At 45.8% G+C, this 22,380-nt stretch overlaps 4 protein-coding genes across 4 annotated transcripts; 2 read left to right on the forward strand and 2 right to left on the reverse strand.

The window, feature by feature from the left end:
- Positions 1-12,074: 12,074 nt before the first annotated feature.
- On the forward strand, positions 12,075-14,136 carry F4822DRAFT_442216 (uncharacterized protein). Its single transcript, XM_051462970.1, has 6 exons — positions 12,075-12,277; positions 12,341-12,394; positions 12,459-12,800; positions 12,870-13,084; positions 13,161-13,340; positions 13,431-14,136. Exons 1-6 carry the CDS (start codon positions 12,139-12,141, stop codon positions 13,599-13,601), a joined length of 1,101 nt encoding a protein of 366 aa, XP_051316854.1. The 5' UTR covers positions 12,075-12,138; the 3' UTR covers positions 13,602-14,136.
- Positions 13,519-16,000, reverse strand: F4822DRAFT_442220 (MFS general substrate transporter; the record flags this gene model as incomplete). Its single annotated transcript, XM_051462971.1, has 3 exons — positions 13,519-14,560; positions 14,681-14,718; positions 14,788-16,000. The coding sequence occupies 3 exons, from the start codon at positions 15,998-16,000 to the stop codon at positions 14,036-14,038; spliced, it is 1,776 nt and encodes a 591-aa protein (XP_051316855.1). The 3' UTR covers positions 13,519-14,035.
- A 1,807-nt stretch (positions 16,001-17,807) lies between these two features.
- F4822DRAFT_426935 (uncharacterized protein) lies at positions 17,808-18,794 on the forward strand (the record flags this gene model as incomplete). Its single annotated transcript, XM_051460653.1, has 3 exons — positions 17,808-17,978; positions 18,039-18,259; positions 18,314-18,794. The coding sequence occupies 3 exons, from the start codon at positions 17,808-17,810 to the stop codon at positions 18,792-18,794; spliced, it is 873 nt and encodes a 290-aa protein (XP_051316856.1).
- A 664-nt stretch (positions 18,795-19,458) lies between these two features.
- On the reverse strand, positions 19,459-20,224 carry F4822DRAFT_426936 (ribosome biogenesis protein Nop16; the record flags this gene model as incomplete). The annotated part of the gene is made up of 2 exons (XM_051460654.1): positions 19,459-20,029; positions 20,100-20,224. 2 exons carry the CDS (start codon positions 20,222-20,224, stop codon positions 19,459-19,461), a joined length of 696 nt encoding a protein of 231 aa, XP_051316857.1.
- Between the last annotated feature and the right edge of the window lie 2,156 nt (positions 20,225-22,380).

Genomic DNA, 22,380 nt, shown 5'->3' on the forward strand with positions numbered 1-22,380 from the left:
ACTCACTCTTCTGGGCAAGCCGGCCTGTCTGCGTGGCCTAGTTCATCAGACCATTTCCAGGCTTAACGAAACTTGGGATATCCAGGATAAGTATTCATACAAAAGCGTATGTCCAATGGCGGATAATCTGACCTGCATAAGTACTGTCTCTGATAAGCGTCTACACCGCCCCCTTGCAGTAGATCGCAACGGAGAGTCTAGAAATCGTCGTATAGAATGGTGATAGCATGTACACGTCAAATATACCAAGTGAAATAATGTAGTCACATACATGCATGGAGATCGGTACTTTGGGGTCCAAATTGCAGCATGTCCATGCTATGCTGAGTGTAATGTAATATGAAAAATTTTTGTGCGCCACCATCAACACTGACCGGGGATTCGTATCCGGTATTGCAGAGTATGCGCTGTCACGTCCCTTTCTGGTCTCTTTACATTAAATACTCAATGCTCATATTTACCATGCGTATGAGTCGTGGATAATATGCTACAGTGACGAAACAGGGATAGGCAGGAAGGAAAAATCATGCTTCAATGCATCTATCTTGCCCGTGAAAGTAGCAAAACCCGGGGGGCAATACGCTTCAGGCGAAATCTCGTTGTTACCCCTGACTACTAGTCATAATTAGTCTCGTTGGAGTTGGACTGAAGCAAGGAACATTAATTTCCTTATGCAGGTAAGTACCCAAGTAACCAAGTAGTTTCTGGAATACGAGCTCCTGGTGGGCTATGGTGGGCTATACTAAGAGACAATCGTATATTTCTTATAGTGTAATTTGAAGACCACCGAGTGGTAAGTCTGCGTTCTAAGTGTGGCTAATTTGCAAGGCAGTGATGCGATAGTTCGGAAACAATCCAATTTGGAAGCTGGTCAGATTCGAGTGTTTGAGTGTTGGGACCCGTTCGAGTAGAGGAAATGGTAGAACTCAAACCATTTCACCTGTTCAACAACAAACGGTTCCAGGCTTTGCCGACTCATCGGCATTAGTATTGAGATTTACTGCGTTACCTTACACAAATCTTAGCAGGCGCGAAATGATTTATCGGTAGCGAAAGTAGTTGTTCAATTATTGGATTTAAGTAATATGAGCTTGACATATTAGCCTTAGAGTAGGAAAGGCGTCTAGCTTACTGGCGCTGTCATGAACAGCATGTGCTACGATGTTGCGTGGATTATACATGGACAAAGCCTACTCGTAGGTCCCGTGTTTCCACCGAAGTATATAAGGCACCATTGTATCCTAGCTCAGGTTTGTGATTCTGTCGTGTCGTCGCAGGTATTCTCCCACAGAGATCCCTTTACCCTGTCGCCGAAGGTTCGCTCTGCAAATCGTTTTCGCAGTGCATTTCCGGCCTTCAAAATCACCCGTATTGGCATGCACTTCATCTTATAGATAACCTCAAAGCGTCTGCGGTGGACACATCCGATCGTCAGTTTCGATATCGGGTTCTTGCGCCTGATTGTCTGTACGTATGCAATGTCGAGAACCGTCCGACATAGATCCACGTTCGTCTCTGGCCGGCGTATTTACCTGCTCTACCAGAACACGTAATCGCTTCTGTAAAGTCGCCTATTCGGGGTTTCGCACAATACCCGGTGAGTTTTTATCGTAGGTGAGTAGGCTGGGTCCAGTCTAGGCTTGTTGGATGAACACGACTGTCGAACGTCCTAGCCTTACAGCTAGCGAAGGATGGTACGCGATAAAGCCCTAGAAAGTACGGTAATACGGGGGAGGTTTGTAGAGAGCTTACCTTGACCTGGTAGTGGACTAATGTTATTGAATCCTTGCTGAGGAATTTGTTAATTGGAAGAGTGGACGATTGTACCTAAGAGCCTCGTAATTCAGGTAGGTAGATGTGATGGCAAGATTGTCGCCAGTCATTGTTAAAAAGCGCTGATACTTATTTCTAGGAATATTTCCAAATGCGTGGACAGGCAACCAGCATCCGGTAAGGTCTTCGACAGAAATACGTAGAGTACCTACCTAGGTAAGTAATTTACTAAGTTCTGGCTGACATTTGACGAATGGGGTGGTGATAGCAAAGAATTGGCTAAGTGTATCGTATATTGTACAGTGTCTTGATGTAATCCAATTCGCGATATACCCGGATAGTGTGTCGGATTTAACCCTAATCGACAATAGGCGCCCAACGATCGTAAATTTGAAATCCTCATGGGTCGCGGCGCTTAGGAGCAAGAACCTTGAAGTAAGGCTGCCTTCAGTCGCCTTAATTCGAGGGGTTGGGCTAGGTCTTCGATGGCTGGTAGCAAAACTGCACCTGCTACAACGTCCCATTGTCTCATTTCTATAATGATAATTACCTAGGTATGTAGACCGGAGTGATTATGTTCCTAAAAATTGACAGCCGTTTAGATAGCTAGTCAATGATGGCGCGTGTCAGCAGCATATCTATGAGCTATTTGGCCAATCCTGACAGATGGAACCAGCCACCAAAAAAAGGTCGGCCAGAGCCCTTTTTCTTTCTCTTCCTGTCTCTTCTTTCAACCAGTTCAGCCAGGCTGCCAGGAACGTAATCAATAGTATTCTAATAAATTTTTCTTTTCGCGGAATTCAATTGGCCATGCTTCATCCTGAGGCCCTAACCCGAGTACATTACATATACCATACCCAAAGTCTCAAGATTGACAAATATCCTTGACAATGAAGCGCAAGCACTGCAGTCAGATATATATCAGCTACTGCTCAGATTTTTTTTCTAATTACAATTCAGTACTTGCACATTCTCATTGGAATTATTGTGGAATTACTCCCTTTGTATACGAGTTGGTTATGGGAGAGCAGTCCCCGCAATTCATGGCACGTGCCGTGCTTAAAATAAGGTTACACTACTTCCTAGGTACATACTAAGTATGTATGTACCTAGATAAGTGCGTACCCACCTCTCGGGCCGTTCCGTGGGTTTACCTAGGTAAACACCATGTTCTCGCCGGTTTCCCCTGCTTTAGAGGCAGTCGAGGCGATCTGAGCCTAAAAAAGAGTATAATTATCGAGACATCATTCGGGATGATAGCGATATTAAGCTGCAGGGAGAGATCGGTTACACCAAAAAGGCGTTTCAATTGATTAATGAGAGTTGGTGTAATAGTCACGAAGATTTTAGGCGCTTTTTGCGTCTTTGATTAAGAGTGAAGAATATTGGGGAGGAGGTGGGAGAAGAAGGGTGCATTTTATTCTTCACAGCGAACTCTTCAGAACTGGCTACGGCGCTAGACTAATTGAAGCCCTAGCAGCCCCGATTGAGGAGCGACACGGTCAAAGACATACGATCGATGATGAAATTAAAGAGCAACCATCCATTAATCCCCCGCAGCACCGACAAGGATTGAACATCCAAAAGGAAAAAGCATGTGGCAATGGCGAGTAAAAGGAAGGATATCCTTCACCGGAAGGTGCGTAATCGGGCTTTTTCCTATGGCCCTAATCTGGGCATGATTAGTCTGACCAAATTTATTCCCCAGTCTACTCCTCCTTTTCTCTTTTCCCCCCTTTCGCCCCCCAAATTACAATATCTACGAGATTTGAAAATCAAACCTAGGCTATATTACTAAGTGAACGGTACGACATCGTGGTCTTTCTCGACCCATTCTTTAGGAATATATATACGGTTAATTTTAGGAATTTGGCGCTGGCGTTGGAGACCAATACCTAACCCTTAGCTGCGATCTCAGATATCCAAGCCTTCTCAACAGCGCGCTGCGTACTATGGAATATTGAGGACTAATCCAAAGCAATATCATTTAGCAACGAAGGAACTTATAGCATACGTCTTCGCAATATCAAGGGTTTAAGTTTAGCAACCAGCAATCCCGACGGTACAGCTGTTTCATTAATGACACTGTGATAGACGATACGTCAGCACCAAGCCACAAGTTTACGGGTTTATATGTCAGTCTATGAAGGGTGCTTTTCATTGTGCTAGTAATTCCTCATTGCAAGTACTACGCGCATCGCAAAAAATGAAACGCAGCCGTCCTATTTCCTTTAACTCATAAATTTATTAGTTTTAAAAGGCCTCAAGCTAAGTTTATCTAATACCGGTGAAATTATCCAACAAAGTCACCTGAAATGAGCGAACTAGCGTGATAATTGCCTAACTAGTATTATTGCGAAGGTTACATAGAAGTAACTAGAAGCACTATGGACTGGCTAGGTAGTTAGAATCACGTAAGGGTAAGGAGATCATGTCTTGATACATAACATTTCGATCGCTCGCTGATTCAATGAGGTTTTCTAGTCGCAAATAACCCTTTTAATCGAAGAACATCCGAAAATCTAAGTTACGAGTATCCGGGTGCGCAGATAGGGTCATGCCGATAGCTATATCTGAGACATACATGATATTGAGCGTTTTCTCCCAGCTAGAGATTCGGAACCATCCACATTTTCACCACACCCTATTTCAACGGCGGGAGAAATGTCTCTACCAAATTATCGATCCACATCTTTACCTAGGTACAGATCAAACCCATACCTCGAGTGATAACATAGATTCCTCGCGTCCGAGTGCCATCCTGTATAGGCATTCCGGCCGGTCTAGGAGTGTGCTACGAAATAGGAGGTACGTCGGAACCATTAGTCTCCGACTATCTATTAGGTCACAATGTGAGTCAGCTTCTCAAGATAGCAGCATCAATCGAAGTCCCTAGAAGAGCTACTACTTTTATATTACTCTTAGGCAATATGGGATAATCCCCATAACTTCCTTTCTTAGATACGAGGTTGCCAAGAGATGTGTCGGTGCCTTATACAACGTACGCCGCTTGTAGCGCTCCCAGCGGGCCTATCATCGTGAAACCATGCATATGCTAGCGATAGCTCTCCTGTCCAATTGGCACCGCGCCGTAACGTTAAGATCGCATACTTTAAGGATAGGCTTCAAAAACTCGATGAAGAGGATGAATGGAACGATAAACAGAAATAGATAGATCTACGAAGTTATAACTTCTAGATTATAGATTGGGCCACCACTCCTCTTCGGGGAAAAGTGCATAGTGCTCTACGACTCAGTCCAACATATCTGTATATTAATTCTTTTTCCGAATGGACGTTTGATTCCTACAATTACGGACTGAGTCCATTAATATCTCAAGGTATTAGTTCATGGGACCTCACTTTTCGTTTCAGTGGATTATTCCTCCTCGTTTTTAATTACTTAAGCTTAGCCGCCAAAGTAAACATCAACCCTTATTAACCTAAAGGTGATTTTAAAAAATTAATGGATGTGAGAATAAAACTCACGATCGGGGCCTGGGTAGTGCCGACCCTTGAGACTAGTAAGGGACTCATCATTATTCCCATGAAGGTTATAGTTATTATCCTATGACCTATCACCATACTACCTTTTTCATAGAATTATTCGGGGGGTTGGTTTTCGATGCTAGGTGTATCTTCATTTTTACTTTTGTAGTTATCGCGTTTACACTAAAGACCAACTAGATACTATGCTTGTTAGCTTAAGCGCACATATAACGATCCCAGCCAAGTTTCTATCAAATTATGAGAGCCAACGGTTACGGTTAGAGTATCATCATGTATGCCACTGGGTTAGATTTGTAGAATACTAGACGCTCTCTTTTCCTTATGTAATTTAAGTAGATAGAATAGCTAGATCAGTAGCTCTACACGCCGCATACCCCTAGGGAGGTTTGCGAGGGCTGGACTTTCCCCCTTGCCTCGGCGTTAAATATACCAACCAACCAACCAACCTATCAAATTATGAGGGAGAAGGTGCTATGAAGTATAGTATCGAAAAGTACACTAGCCCATTACGATGTTAATATAGATAGGGACTTGACCTTGATTGAATGTACCACGTTATATGTGCTAATGGAGACGCTGGAATGTTTGAACCGGCCGAGTTATTGCGTTTCGCTTTATTCCAATACTCTAACCCTAATCGGAACAAACCACCCGCGACGGAAAACCCAGGTGTCGTTGAATGCAGTGTAATAAGCCTATGTAAGTCTATTATAAAGAAAAGCATTTAAGTATCTACGTGGGTAGAAGTTTAGGTAGCCCCTCGTTAGTTCTCTTAAAGGGATTGCCTTTCGTGGTATGAGAAACAGAGGTGACGTTGAATTAGACGCGACACGGATTAATACAGCATATTTTCTACTAGGATTCGATAGGAACCGGCGTCTACCAGCGTTTATCTTGTGGACCTGGCCTGTTCCTCAAGTATCCAGTACAGCAAACTTCTGCCATGTGCCGAAAAGTCTGCTTGGGTGGGTTACTCACAGAAGAACAAAGATTAACGCGTATTGATTATCAATATTCATTGTACTAACTCTTTTAGGCCTACCTTAGTACGTTACATTGGTATGGTACCAAGAACGTGTCAGAATATCTTTGATTGCTCAGCCTCATTGGCTTGGGCTCACCACAATTTCCAGCCATCCCTTTTTTTCACTGGACGGGGCATTGTCCCACTTTACATATGAGCATGTAAGAAGGGGCAAGTACTCTCTTGGAGTCCTCCCCATACAACAGAGTGTTAATGTATGTCATAGCTATGGTCTATGTCTGGGCTTGTAAAGACAACTCCGAGAGTGCTTCACCGGCCCGAGTAAGCTGTTATGCAAACTCGGACAACAACCTGGGAAGTCTTTTAGAAAATAAGTGGATCCTCTCACAATAAGATGACGAGGGCTTACCCCTGGCCTTCCAGGCTGCTAGGTGGGTATGAAGCACACGTATCCACAAAATAATGGACGATTAACAAGGGGGCCATGTCAATTCTCTAATGTATGGACTTCCAGCCTTATTCAAGACGGTATCTCCAGACATATTCCAATTTTCTAATGAATGGGCTGTATCGGTATACTGACGTATCATCAATGGTACTTTATTCTTAGTAGTGTGCTGGGACGGCACATGAATGGTTAGATACCTAGATACAAAGGTCGAGAGACGGGATATAGCGTGAGGATTTTACTTGTGTAACGCGAAGAGAGAGGTCTGTTCCTCTACGGTGGGGATCGCTTAGCACATCGTGCGTTAGACCAACCTCTAAATTCAAATTACGGCTTTAGATAAGGCTCTACAAAGAGCATGCCATGATCATACCCTAATTGTGTACGCTGACTAGCGTGACCCCTGACGATGATCGTTTTGTTGTTAAGTAGAAGAAAGTATGAGTGGAGTCTACTAAGTACCACGCGCAGCAGATGTGGATTCCATATATGTTCATGCTCTGACCTAGGTGGCCGTCTGTGCGGGCTGTGTCTCGTTGCCGAAATCATTATGTGTTGGTCCAACGAATTCTTTTGCCGACGGCACTAGCGGAAGGGTAGTCGAGCAATTAGAGCATTTTCCAAATGTAGGCTTTCTAGTCATTGGCCGGGATGATGGCCGGGATAATTTTACTCTCCGTCGTGACTAGACAGAGGTTTGCAATACTGGAAACACCCGCAGGGCAAACATGGGTATAGCTACCAATGTTGGAACCACTGTATACTTAGATAGGCACCTAGGTATGTAAACGACAAGGATGGAAGTCAGTATGAAAGCATCAATGGTATTCTATAATGGGCGGAATGGAGATTATGGCTTCATCTAGCGGTTACAATCCCGTCTCATCGAGAAAGTCGTAGGAAATCGGAAGCTCCTCCAACCCCCTTTTACAGGATAAACGTCGCAACCGACCCCTTGTATTATCCAATTATTGTAGTTACGTAAATAAGTAACCAGAAGCTACAACTACTAAGTGAATGGCCTATATGCCCCAAGCGACCTACAACTGCGCACCAGCCTGCAGAGCTACACTATGCCGTCGCTGTCGCTCCTTGGCATTTTAAAATTTTGCAAATTAGTCATCCTCGATTATCGTCTAAGGAGTTCTAAAGGTATGTACGGCCAACAGCTTGTAGCTTTTAGTTCGCTTTTTGAGGTACGAGGAAAGCGTAGGACACTACGGCTTCGTTTCTGTGGAAAGGGTGCAAAGGGCTTCAATTTGAGAAGGAGCACTACTGCACCGAAACTTGCTGCATTTTTCCTAGTATGTGGTTCTGCATCAATTCTCTTCATAGCTAGGCGCCACCTTTACTACTGCCATTCTCCTTTCCACTCGCTTCTCCATCACTCCTCGTCATATCCGCCTTGGTGTCGTCATTCGTTCGTAAAGAGCCTTTGTCAAGAAGAGATATTCCTCCTGTCTTAACTCCTCTCTGGCTAGTTCGCTTTTTCGTCTTGACGAGGCCACAAAGTGCCATGATGGAATTTTGAATATGGTGGATCGGCATGGGAGTAATTCTCGTAAAAAGCGTGGCTTAAATCTAGTTAGACCTGATGCTGGGGTCAGGCGCTAAAGGTGTCTCGGTAGGGTAATTATGGGTGTTGTGGTAAGTAATTGGGGAGCAATGTAGACTGTAAGCTAGAAACGCGACGTCTTTCACATCGCAACATCACTGGGTGTGGAAGAGGGGCTTCAGAAGGTGGAAAGTTATTACGTTACCTCGTGGGGCGGTCTTCTGTGGTGACTTTAATAGACATATGGCTATAGGTTGAACGAGTTACTGAGTTCCTACACCCTTTAAGGAAAGAGGTGAGTGAAGTAGGGTCCTTTTATACTTCCAACTATTACTTCCAATTATTATTTGGTGTGCCCTAGGGCTTGACGACGAGCACAGGTCCGCATCTTCCCAAGAATTACATGGGATAACAAAAAGTCATTGACGTCTGCAAAGCAAAATGCTATATCCACAAGAAAATTTATAGCGCTAGTATGACAAGGTATTTTCATGCAGCTCGCTGCATAACTATAGTGTCGGGCGTAGCTTATGATGTAGGTGCTCGGGCTTGGACGGGAAAGGCGATGCATTCGCGGGGTAAACAGGAAGAGTGTCGCTAGCAGAGATATCTTATGCTTCGGCTCGAGGGTAAGAAGCCCTTAGCCAGCTGTGGTACTCTCGAAGACTCGTTTCACTAACAATAGCATTCGAATCTTGACCTGGCAAAAGGAAGGAACGCGTGTAGAATATCCGTATGCAATGACAATCGGGCAAGGAAGAAATCATAGCGTAGAAGTGTGGAAGGGGGTGGATCGGACTTTATCGGCGGCCAGCTAACAGGGGGATTGCGGCTCATCCAGGGAATCAGGGCGCTACTTCGTACCGGGTAATTCTGATGCTTCTCATTTCCAAGATTTCTTCGGGAGAAAAGGCCATAGAATGTGCTACGATTGATCGTCTTTCGAACAGTAGGGAGATAGTTAGTGAACCCGTAGACCTGGGAAAATTCGACATCTCCTCTATTGTTATATCTCTTCTTGTAATTCCTTTGACCAGGATCTGCCAATGTCTGTGTGCCATAGGTCAACAATTTTCCCGTGTATTTCTGAATTTTCCGCGTGGATGAGCTAAACACCCTTGTGAAAATTGACCGGGCTTTTCCATGGGGCTTTATGGCTTGGAAGAATACCGATCGAGTGAGGAAAACGATACGCGACGCCCACCACCTATCACACGCTGCCAATCACACAAAGTGAAACATCTCATTTCCGACCCAACACCTAAGCAATAGCGTCAGCCACTTCAAGCCCCAGGTATGGTGATACATGGGTGTCTGGGGAACTGTACTTAGAATGTAACCTCACCCCCGCGCTCCATTATGTTTCCGTTTGACAGTTGAGGATCCATATTAACGTCTCTCTATGTCTATGAACAGACTACCTATATATTTGAACTTCGACCTCAGTAACCGGAGTCATAACACTATTCAAGTGTTTGCAGGGGATGGAGTGAGCGATTCGAATGAAGTTTTGTTGATAAGGTACCCAGGTACCTGGATACGCCGGAAGAACAGGGGTTCCAGTGACCATCTGTTTTTGACCCGATATCGCGGTTCTGTCCGTCGGGGAAGATCCATCAATTTCCCGGGCATACCCAGGAGTGGCATGTCTTAATAATCATTCTCCCAGACTGTGATGTGCGTCATCGGCGGTCACATATGTATCACACATATGCTAGCCAATCACCATTTCATCCAGACATGTTGGCGTTAGCCCCAGAGATTTTCTGTTTCCCCCATTGCTGAGGGGGTGAACGAGAACCCCTCTCCCGACACTAGAGCCCCGAAATCCTCTCTGGGTTCGCCTTTTCATGCTCAAGAACGCTTCCATTCGACTCTGAGAAACTGCTAGTATGTATTCCTGATGCGAAATGTTTAATTTATATCTGGCATCGAAAACAGTTATTGAGTACCAAGGTACCTTCTGTTTAAACTGTTATCAGCAACAAGTCTCGGGGTTGGGATTTATACTATTATTCGCGTCAAGAAAACGTCGTTAGATTTGTTCGAAACTTTTTGAGAGTTGAGGGTTGTAGGTTCTACAGTTGTGTGGAAGTTAAAGAAGTCTTGTCGCAAGAAACTGCTTTTCTGGGCGATGCATTTCCATTTCGTGGTCAGTACCCCCTATTTAGTGACCCTCCACCTGTCTATTTTTGGTTAATTTGGGCCATCCTACCGAGACCACCCAGTAAGAAGTACATATCTCTCAAACATATAATAGTATTTTACTTGCTATCTCTGCTTGCTACATTAACACTTACACGAGATATATACTTGGCCGTCTAATTTCCCTGACTGTGCCATTGGTCAGTGATATGGGTGCAGCACCTAACACGATACTAAGACATACCTACCTAGGTACTTGGGTAGGTAAAATCATATAACGTTCGCATCCCTGCTATAAATTGAACGCTACAGTCCGGGCTTTTAGTTATATTCCTACTGTTGACTATCGGAGTATTCTACTAAAGGACTCGGAGTTATTGCCGTTCATCTTCAAATCGTGCCTACTAAGGTGCATGGGTAGGTAGATACGCACTGCACTTACCCAGACGGTATAGGACGTTTACTTTTAAGCAAACACTATAATAAGCCTCCATACCACCCTTTGAATTGGCTTCTAATACGTTAGATCGAGTCATTCTTACTCGAAGATCAAGTTGGTCGTTTCTTGAAGCCGCTCGGTCGATGGAACATTGGTACGAACCATATAGGAATCCCTCCCTCTCTGAGTTGTAGATAATCATTATGATAGATACTCGAGATGATTCTCAAGGTCGCCCTCTACGAGCCACGTTGCATTTGACTACCCGCCGCGGGATCGGCCCCCCTAATGCAAGTCAAACTGCTTAGTCCACGCGGGGTATTCTCTCACTGCACGATGGAGTCGTCATCCTACAACTTATTATCATCATTAGAACGAGTCTACCCCTTTAAATCCTGCCTGTCATCGTAATTATCCTTAATACTCGCGAAATGTATTAATAATCGAGGTGTATATCTGAACTGAGGCCTACGTCGAGGGGGTTCTGAAAGAATTGTGTTAGTCCTCACGAGAAGGATTTTCTATCTCGGCCTTCTGCTTCCTGTTTTTATATCTACCTAGGTAGGTAGATAAGCGGTCAACTGTTGATATACTCAGCCTCGTTTTATGAAACCCATCTGTGGGAGGATAGTTGATGATGCCCAACGCCATGAGAGAGTAGCAAACATCCTAAGCAACCCCAGGCTCCTTCACCACGGAGTCTTCAACTTGACACGATGCCAATGTTACTTTTATGAGGCTGTATATCTGGGCCTTATGACCTTCTGCGAGTCATCATCGGCTGATAATTTGCCAGATTTAGTAGATGTTGGTTGTGAAGTAGTGAACACCTTTAGACGTCGTGAGGGATATTATTGGACATGACCCCCAATAATCCTTACACACTAAGGGCCGAGCCTCTTTTTTAAGTAAGTAAATGCTGCAAGCATACTCTAGATGTTTTCACCGATTGTCCTTCTGCCCTCACCGCCTCATGATGTCTCTGGATTTAAATATACGGCATTACGATTCCTCTCGTCAGGTCAAATCGCACTACACCCACCTCTTGATGCCGGCCATCTTTTCGACCTCCATGGGGGCCAATTCGGGCATTGAAGCATATTTCGAACTCTTGTCGAACTGTATCTTCTCGCCAGCAATTGTGTCGACAACTAAAGCGGTGATGTGTCACGGAGCCTCAGGTGTGGAACCTCGAGCCTTCCGCGCATATAAGTATAGGAGGTTGACTTCATGATGCCTAATATGAAAAAGAGATTCATCAGGAATGAGCCACCTTAATTCGCTATGGCGGGTTCGTCTACCACAGTTCGGCTAGATGCCTGTGTCCAGTCACACAACAGAAACAGCATTGCTACACCAACCCCAACTACTACTACAACACAACAGCCCACTTACTCGAAGATGCTCGATAAAGTTGAGGAAGGTAAGCTGTGACTTTATGATTCGTATTCATTATTAGTTGTATTGATTGGTGCATACGATCTAGCTCGAAGAAAGGTCGGCGCCAAAACCGACGAGTTCTTTACTGACGAAGATGTCAGTAAGTTAGCGCATTCCAAACCCAAGTATTTACAAGGCACTATGTCTAATGTCTATGCTTCAAGGGAACAACTCGCCGAGGGGCTGGCCATCCATAGCAGCAACGCAGATGTATTTGCCTGACTTCAATTGCCACCGCGGCTTTACCTCGTTAATTCACCGGACACTCACCTTCTATGAGTTGAGGATCCACTGTATTGAGGATAAACTAGACGAATTGGACTTTGAGGATGACGAAGCCAATGGAAATCAACTGAGGTCCCTTCCTTTTGATAAAGATCAATTCATAGCTCGATGTCTTCAAGGGGCTGGACATCTTCCTACCAAACTAAGTCCCGACCAAACGAATCGTGAGGCGGAGAGGGAGAATCTAATTATAAGCTCAGGGAATCTTCAGAGGGAATACTGTAAGTCTTTTAATACTTAATTAGTGAATCAATGTTTTCGGTCAACGCTAACCAGATAATTCGCATCAGTCCAGTTACTTCACATGCAATACGAAAACAAGAAATTCGCTAAGGTCTCTCGACGTGTGCAAGAGGCTCATTTCAACGATGCGCAAATCTTCGAACATTTGGATAATAAAGCACGTGCCTTCATGCGTTATATAGACGATTTCCTCAATTTCGAGCCGGATTACGTATTTCAGCGTTTCGAGACACTATTCTATACGAACTCGCGATGGGTCCAGGTGCGCACAATTGACCCCTTATCCTTATACCTCGTATTTGTGGCCACATATAATAACAAGATATATCATTAAACAGAACATCCTGAGGCATATCTGCTGCATAGGTCGTAACAAGTCTTCGCCCACCTCTTCGGCGGATGGTGTACGGCCGACCTACAGCCTACGGCCCGTAAAACTATTCGTCAAGACCTTCCTCGTATTAGGCAACCTCGCTTTATTGATCATACCAGTGTCGGTACTATACCTTAGGATTGATGTACGTGTTATCCCATACCCGTTTGATCGCTCCCTTCCCCCAAATTCCTTGCTCGAAAGCGTAAATCACTAACTCTCCCCTTTATCTCAGTTGTCACGCGGCCAGAAACTCGCTATTACCGCTGCTTCTTCGGTGTGCTTTTCTATCGTTATGGCGACCTTCGAGAATCGCACTGCACATTTGCTCGTTGGCATTACTGCTTTCTTTGCTGTGCTCGTCACTTTCCTCTCGAACCTGCCAGACTCCGATAGCGGCATGTGATATTGCGAATCGATAGTCTGAATGAACAACTCTCCTTGAACTCCCCGATAATTATGTTACAGGCTTGTTCTGCGAACATCGGGTGGAAGGGGGGATAGGGTGTCGACAGAGGAGGCAATATGAGGACTCAATAAGATCTGACTCAAAGGGTTGAATATAAGGGAGAAACGACGAGTAGTCGTGGTATAATCGGAGGAAACGCATATTGTTTTCCATGATGTTTTCATGTATTTTTCCCTTTTACCTGAATTTAGTACCAGTCTAATTTTTAAATTGTTGAAACTCCCGCTATGTGTAACATCAGTGTTGATATCTACTCACTTCCCACCGTCTCGCCTCGCTATACATCAATACAAAGACAGCTGCCACCGACATACATACCTAGGTACCTAGGTACTTAGGGTGGGAGCATATACCTCTAGATATCCAATACGTTAGTCCCTTTCATTGCGAGCCAAAGTCGAGTGTAGCTTGTGTTGCTTCATCAAGGAGACGCTGATGAGCGCTAGAAGCGACAAGCCGACCATCGCAAACCACACGCTCCTAAAAGCTTCCATGAAAGAGGCGATGACACCATCATACCAACCACCGGGGAGATGCTTCAATTCGTCCAGGTCGTCTCGAATTCTGTGGATCTCATCCGCGGCGCCGGGGAGGTCGCCAAACCTCTCCCATAGCTCAGTCTTGAGCACGTTCTGATAAATAGCCGATGCGATCGTGAGACCCACCGTTCCGCCGACAGACCGAAATGCGTATGTCGCAGATGTAACCGTTGCCTGATGAGAGTGGTCCACGGCTGCTAAACATGCCAAGAGAGTGACAGTAAGCATAGCGCCTTGGCCTGAACTGAGCAGCAGGAATGCGATCATAAGAGGCCACTTCGGAGTGTTTTCGTTGGCGGTCGTGAGAATGATGGAAGAGGCGAGTTGGAGCGACACGGCAAAAACACCAAGGGTCACCTACTCTAGGGTTAGTCTCCTGCAATCCTTGGGTATTGCTTACTGTAGATGACTCGATTTGGAAAGGCGGAACGACTCTCTGAGTTGTTCAATGTGCAGCTGTCCCAAAAAGGCAATAACTCGCAATAAGGTCGAGTTTATGGAATAGGTATTAACCACTTACTGCTTTATAGTTAGTATATGCGGTCAAGAGGTCGGAGCTTCGAGTTTCCGGAGCGGGGGCTTACCATAACGTCCGGTTTTCCTCATCACAAGTCCACTGCCGACTGAGCTAAAACAGATACCGATCGATGCGACCGCGATTACCGACCCAGAGTCCGTAGCGGAACTGCCACGCGACTGCATGTAAACGGGGACGTAATATAGGGCTATAATGTTTACCATGCAGCAAAGCAAGTTTGTCATACAAGCCGCGAACACTGTTCGGTCCAATAGCAAACGCACTGGGATGACTGGTTGCTTGGCGCGGGACTCCCAGATAATGAAAGCAATAAATGCCGCTAACGATAGCGGTAGTGTGGTCAGCGGTAGAGGGTGAATCCACGGTACTATGTTGCCCCCCGAATTAAGACCAAGTAGGAGAAGTACGAGGAATACAATGAGCGAGAAAGAGCCGGTGAAGTCTATGCGAGCTAGGTACGATTTCTCGGAAACTTTGGGCGGTATCCGAATGAGATAAGCGGCGAGGACAGCAGAAACCAAAATTGGAGGTACTTGAACTAGGAATGCCAATCGCCACCCCCAAGAAGAGTTGTCGTTGATTAGACCACCGAAGACACCACCAAGCATTGCTCCAAGTCCGTAGCAGATATTTCCAATCCCCTGGATAACCCCTCGATTTCGCAGGGGGACGAGATCGGTACCTACGAAGGTACTAATGGACATAAGCCCGCCACCTCCAATGCCAGCGACGACTCGTCCCAGGATCATGGCATCCACGTCCTGTGCGAGGCCGCAAATGAGGTTCCCCGCAGCAAAGAAAACATTACTGAATACAAGACCGGGTCCTCGTCCAAAGATATCCGTCAGCCTCCCGGAAATGGGCTGGCATGCGGCATTCGATATTAAATAAGCAGTCGCAAGCCATGATAGCAGGCTGAGGGAATGGAACTCGCTAGCGATAGGTGCCGATAATGTGGCGATAATAGTCGAGTCGATAGCGCCGAGGAACACACCAATCCAACAAGTGAAGAGAATAAGCCATAATTTGAACCCTTTCACCTCCTCAACGATAACAACTTGCTCATCGTCATTGCGAATCGACGGGGCCTCCTCACTCAAAACAACGGGTTTATTCTGATCATTTAACAGCGGTGTTGTTTCATCGCTCTGCTCGCGTGAGCTCCCGTTCGCTGGGACTGGCGAGTCAGACTCAGCGGAAATATTCTCAGACGTCATACCAGCAATGCTTACTCCTGCGAAGTCGTCAACAATCCTCATTTATACGAATGCTCTTATCACTAGTGAGACGAAGGTAAAATAGTGAGAAAAAAGACGGTGAGATTCTTATTTAGCACTCAAAAAATGCAGATAGCGAAATCTGACACGGGTTTAAAAATGACGATTTCTTATTCCGGGGTTAAGCTGAGGGGTGACGGCACGCTAACCACTTATTAGGATACCTAATCCGATTTTCGGCAAGTGCCTAGAGGTAAGTGTGCGCCTTTTCATTAAGCTTCTTTAATTATACAAGTGTATACAATCCTCAAAACTTTGTATAAGAGTCTTTGAGAATAGACATTCGAAACATTTCTTTAGTTACCTAGGTAAGCAAAGAAACTAAAACTCGGACAATTAATTTCTCCAGACAGTGGCGAGATTTCCTAGGTGTGGACCTAGGAAGCAATGATAGATGCATTTTCCGAACTCACTAAGAATTTCATTACCTTCCGGGGTTATAATAAACTTTTAGATGTCCGAGTCTCCGGTTCTGCATTTTGGCAAGTCCGGTGCTGCCCCGTCGAAAGTTGTTGGTTTCGGTTCGGGGCAGTAGCGGGTCAAACATGGGGAAACAGCGACCCAAATAGTCTATACGGAAGGAATCGCTATACTGGCTGTGAGATATTCCAACTGACGTCATATTTCACAAGGGCCAAAGTGTATACGAAGGTGGCAGTACACAATGAGGTAGCCCACGTGTATTGTAGGTGCCGAGTATCCATAAACTGTGCTCATGATAACGCATGGAATATGAGGGAATGTTCGGTCATCTGAGTGAAGGCTTTGCATGTAAGTGGCTTATGTCCACGACTGAAAGCGGGAACAAGGGCGATGGTATTCGGGTAGACTGAGACAAACCAAGCATGGTAACCATGATTTCTTTTGAGGACACACTGAGGGATTTTATATGCATTTTAGAGCCTGTAAGTACTATTAAGTATCATCATAGTACTCCATCGTTTCTTGCGGTTGTTGCGGAATGAATAAATGAAGTATCCAACTCGTCTTATCACAAGGTGGTCTGAGATTGGACAAGTTTCTGACAAAACATGACGGCGTATCTGCATTGACTGGGTTTAGTTTCTTCAGCCGCCCACTGGCCTGTTGCGAAGACGCTAATTAGCAAGGTCTGGCGGGAAGATAGTGGCTTAGTACGCTGTATTACACAAGCCTAAGTGGCGCCAATGGCAGTGTTTTTGCGCTAATGGGTTGACAAGCTGCGATATTCGCACTGAATAAAAATGAATAGCATAGTCCGGTTCCCCAGTCAACTGTGGCTCAGCTTAAAATAGAACGCTATCCTGGGTCCTCTCCAATGACATTACGCGCAATCGATACTGAAATCAGCCCCGAGGGTCATTTGGATGTCAGCTAGTACGTAACCCTTCCTACGAGTTATGCAAAAACCAAAAACACAAAAACATTCATATCCATATCTCTATGTTAAGACGCAATTGACTTTCTTAGTCTTCTTATTTTCTCGTTGAATAGAATTTGAATAATCATCGACGACCAATAAAAGTAACGACTCTTGAAGTCTTGTCGCGAACATCTCATCCGAACAGGGATATACCCCAAGTTGAAACTTTGCAGCCCTGTCATAGTTGCGTCTAAACATCGTCAGCCGCAAGACCGCCCCTAAATTTTCCACGCAGCCTGCTTGGCTGTTTCCGCACAGCTGTCGCACTATTCAGGTAAATTCAATCCCAGGCGGTTAGTAACTTTGCCAGCGTAAACCTCTTTTTCTCCAGCATCGTCATTATTAACTTCGAGTCCACCAACAGCTTCTCTAGTGTAACAGTTAAGAATGGCATTGTTCGAGAAACTAGACGTCGATGCCAACAAGGTGCCCAACACCAAACTTGGTCTACACATCTTTCAAGGTGTACTGGCTGTCGTAATATTTATCCTCGAAATCGTATTATTTAGAGCCGACGACTCGAAAATTAACGGTAACAATGGGTGGCCGTTTGGTTTGGTACGTCAAAATCCCCCCTTGATAAGTCTAGCGGTAACTAACATGGCAACTTCATAACAGTGTTTCTTATCTATCCCAGCATGGATTTACCTAGCTATGTCACCGCGATTCGAACGAACGAGAAAGATCGCCCAACCACATGCGATGGTCGTCGTCGATACCGTATTCACCATATTCTGGCTATCTGGTTTTGCTAGCCAAGCAGCATACAATACCGCCAACTCATGCGGACAAGGCTGTGCTGTGAGCAAGGCCATTGTCGGAATCGCCTTCTTTGAAACGTAAGAACCGGACCAATCTTGTGATATCATAAGTCCCACTAACACTCCAAATAGCCTCGCCTGGGCGGCCACAACAGCTGTCAGCGTGTACACACTACGGTACTACCAACGCACCGATACGCTCCCCGGCTACGAGAACCTAGGCGGTAACGAGAACATCGATCCCGATAAGGCCGCCTTCTCGATGGCGCCTCACGACGAAGAAGCGTACGCACCGGTGCAAATGGATGATCACCACGACGATCACCACGTCAACGAGGGGCCTTATGACCCCGATTCGTACGGTGGAAGCCGATTTGGCGACGATACTGCGTACAGGCCACACAGCACATCCCCACCGCCGCACGAGAACCCATTCGACAACGCATACCGCACGCATAGCCACTCCCCAGCACTTACCGCTGACCCCTACGGCGACCCGTATGCCTCGCAAAGCTCGCGTCCGCATATCTACGCCCCGCCCGCCGCAGAAGACTACGACGACGACAGACCCGTGCAATTCCCAAGTGCAAATTACGACCGCACGCTGCACTGATACAAATAAAGCATTTCCGTCGTCTTGTTTTCCCTGGTATTTGGCGTATTGCGTAATGGAGGTTACTTGCTTTCATTTTTCGGTTTGCTAGAAAGGTGATGGATGGAACGATAGCAAGAGAAAGAGCAGCTTGAGAGTTTTTGATCCGACCTACAAAGGCATATATATGAAAGAAGGAGTGAATGAGTGAGCACGTGCGTGGAAAGAAGATCGTTCGGAAAGCAGAGTGAAATGTGTTGGCGGGCCAGTATAAAAATCTTACTTCACGACGGTGATATCGGTGTTCCGGATAAACTTATGCTCTTTTATGGCACTGAGAGATACCAGGATAGTGCCCGGCGATTATTGCGATTGTGTATTCTGTTTCTAGTTTATGGCATGCAAATATCTCCTGCATTGGAGATTGTATATGGACATTATGGTCTAACGTATTATTGAGGAGTTTTGACCTGTTTTCGAGACACTGATGAACTATTATGCATTTAGATTCAAAATAGACGACACAACAATGTGAGAACTAAAGCTAATGTTCTTCAAGAATGTATATGCCGAGTAGTACGTAAACCTAGCTTCGTAGCTAGCAAAATACTAGAATCCATAACGCCTTGCAATGCACTTTTGTGTCAAAACCTACCACCACCCCAAGGAGCCCCCTTTCTCCTTCTTAAGCCGAAGTGCCTTTCCACTTCCGTATCCTCTTCGAAATATCGGCCTCGGTCTGTTGCATAGGATTTAACTTGCGGTCTCTTGCCATAGCTTTTGTATCATCACCGTATTTGTCCACGAGACCTTGTAACCACTCAATTTCCCTCTTGCTCTGAGTCCGCACTTTCTTGATTACAGGCCGGTTGGCTTCAGACTCAAGTTGTGAGAAAATTCCAGTGTCAGCACCTGTCTCTTCGATACCACCCCATTCTTCGGCCTCCTCTTCATCTTCTTCGTCTTCGTCAGAACCAGATTCAAGATCATTGAGAGGATCGTTTAGTGGATTATCTCTTCTCTTCGAAAATCCATCTAGCACACGAATAATACGTCCATTCTCGTCCCGCTCGACACGTGCTTCGCTAAATACGGCACCTGTGGGTTGGGCGATAGCGAATGGGTCGGCAGGTTTTGTCGGTCGGCTCTTCTGTTGTCGCGAAGCTGCTGTAGGCTCTATACCACCGGTCGGGGCTTTCAGGCGGGCTACGAGGCCCAGACGGCGATAGTTTTGTGATGTAGTTTCGGTTTTGTTCCTGTGGTGCCAATTCTATTTAGCATATATTCCGTTCCTAGCGTGCAAAAACTTATGAATAAAAGGCCTACCAGTTCTTAGCCACAAGATCATTTCCTCGCGGGTTCAACAAGCGCTTCGTTTTCATCGACGATGAAGGTTGTCGAATGGCGGGGCGAGAGGAGCGCCGCTTGCGCTTTTGGAGTTCCCGACCCATTTTCTCGTCGGACTTCCCTGTAATTGATTAGGGTTTGTTCTGTTTATCTTCTGTGTAAGTTTGACGTTTTCAAGATCGCAATGTGCCTCAATTCTTGACTTTCAGATTCTTTCTGTATACAACTTTTAACAGTGTAAATTATTCAAGACCCGCTAAAATTTCTTGCTTCACCTAACGATAAGAATTTGAACTCTACCTATCTTATCTCCTCTTATCTTCACGTGTAATATGTCTTAGTGTCTTGGCATTTTCATTTCTCCAAATCAATCGAGACAAGTGCCCCAAATGGTGAATCTTAGAATCTTAGAATCTTCTTTCGCATTATTCTACCATTCTGTTGGAATTTCGCCAACATTTCGGGAACGAATAGACTACCAGCCATTTCCATTTCCTCTTCCTAGGGTGAGTCGGTACGAGGCAAAGAAAGGAAAGCCTTTCGCGGCGATATCTTGGCAAACCCGACGTATGCCTGCCGGTCTTGGCGTTTATGAATAGGTCGTAGTTGGACCTTGTTACGAACATCTGCCGTACGAGCTGGGGAAGTCTTGCGTAAGTACCTATTTATCAAAGGCGCCTATGAGCTTGACATGGCGACATGGCCCGCTTTCTAGAATCTTTCCTATCTCTAGTCGACTTAAAACTCCAATCACGAGAAAATGAAATTGGAGGGTCAATGCGCGCTATCTTGTTCGCTGAGACACGATGTTGCATCTCTCTACGAGGAATTGTAACCGAATTCTCAAGTCCCGAGATGATTCCAAAGATCCCACACCCCTAACCATGTTACGATACTTGCATAATGGGTACGGCTCTTCACCACACGGATACGAGAATCTCCAGTTCCTTGCCGTGTTGTCAACGCTTAAGTTACTTCAATAAAACACTTCTCAACTACTAGGTAGTTTATACCCCACCCCCAACACCCTCTGATCGATCGCCGAACTCCCCCCCCTGGTCCAGTAGGCTTTCGTGATCCGAGAGGAATACTAGGCAGGGCCCGGCCACCACCAATCGGCAGCCATGTGAGCTTCTGGAACCCGCCGATGCGGCCAAGCCCGCGACATTGACGCAATGGCCGGCCTGATGCGCGTAGAGTCGCATAACAGGGCGCAAGTTAGTTATAGATGAGGAATGATCCCCGAACACTCCCTTCTCTCGACCTGAGTCTCGAATCACGGAACTACTCCCCCAAAATGGGCCCCTGGCTAGTAGATCTGGCGTTCGCTACTAGAACCCGCGAAGAAGAAGCTAAAATCAATTATTGGGGGGGGCGCCCAACACCATCGCTACCCTATCATCGCCGTACGTTTGCATACTACGCATCCTACCTGCGCGGGATGTCTGTCCATCTACCTACATACTCACATCATCGAAGCGCCAGCGAAGGTGGCTCCTCTAGCTTTAGAGCCTTGCTCAATGTCGATGTCGCGCCGGCGGAAGATCTCGGATACCGGAGTAGGTCACGGCCAATGAATTAGTCCTAAAGCTTATGAACTGGTTTCTCAATTGATCGACCTAGTGGACCGTAGCAGAGAGGTCTGGTTCGGTTGACCCCCCCCTGCCAGAAGAATAGGTCTATGTTCGCCATACGATCTACATACTATGACAATCACATCTAGATTTCCCCTCTTCCGGAGCGCGCCGGATGTTCTCCCTTGCAGTTCGTGCTGTCAACAGTAATTTCCTAGCAGCAAGAGCTGAGGCCAAATTCGCCAACCAGCAGGCTCGGGTTGCCGGGAAGGCTGCTCGGTGTGTTGGTCAGACGACCTTCCTCGCAGCTCAGTAAGTGAATGAGAGAAAAAAAGCTGTCAAAAAAGGCCGACCATATGCGGTAAATCAGTGGGTGAACCAAAGGGGAATATGCGAGCTTGCGAGTATCTACCGTAGCTAGTGTTATAGCTACAGTAGATCCGCCACCCATCCTCTGGTGGGGCCCTCTTTTTTTCAATGACATACCGAGCAACGGTGACCGGCGAAAGGTGAGAATGGCATCTCTACAAAGGTACCTAGACAGGTAGGTATCTGGCATATCTACCTACCTAACCGTACAGCTAAGCTGTGCAGCGACGATCATTCTAGATGTCGGGTGTGGTGGTTGCCGGCCGGCTTAGGGAGTAGTGGGACGAAAGGTGAGTGGGTGAACCAAACTTCTGCCC

The sequence above is a fragment of the Hypoxylon trugodes genome, assembly GCF_022578975.1.
Source record: "Hypoxylon trugodes strain CBS 135444 unplaced genomic scaffold F4822scaffold_3, whole genome shotgun sequence".
NCBI lineage: Eukaryota > Fungi > Ascomycota > Sordariomycetes > Xylariales > Hypoxylaceae > Hypoxylon > Hypoxylon trugodes.

Bases quoted from the DNA above. Each gene is read 5' to 3' on its own strand.
- F4822DRAFT_442216 (XM_051462970.1), top strand. From the start codon at position 12,139: ATGGCGGGTTCGTCTACCACAGTTCGGCTAGATGCCTGTGTCCAGTCA. The intron at 12,395-12,458 runs GTAAGTTAGCGC...CTATGCTTCAAG, and splicing joins CTTTACTGACGAAGATGTCA to GGAACAACTCGCCGAGGGGC. The intron at 13,341-13,430 runs GTACGTGTTATC...CCTTTATCTCAG, and splicing joins TACTATACCTTAGGATTGAT to TTGTCACGCGGCCAGAAACT.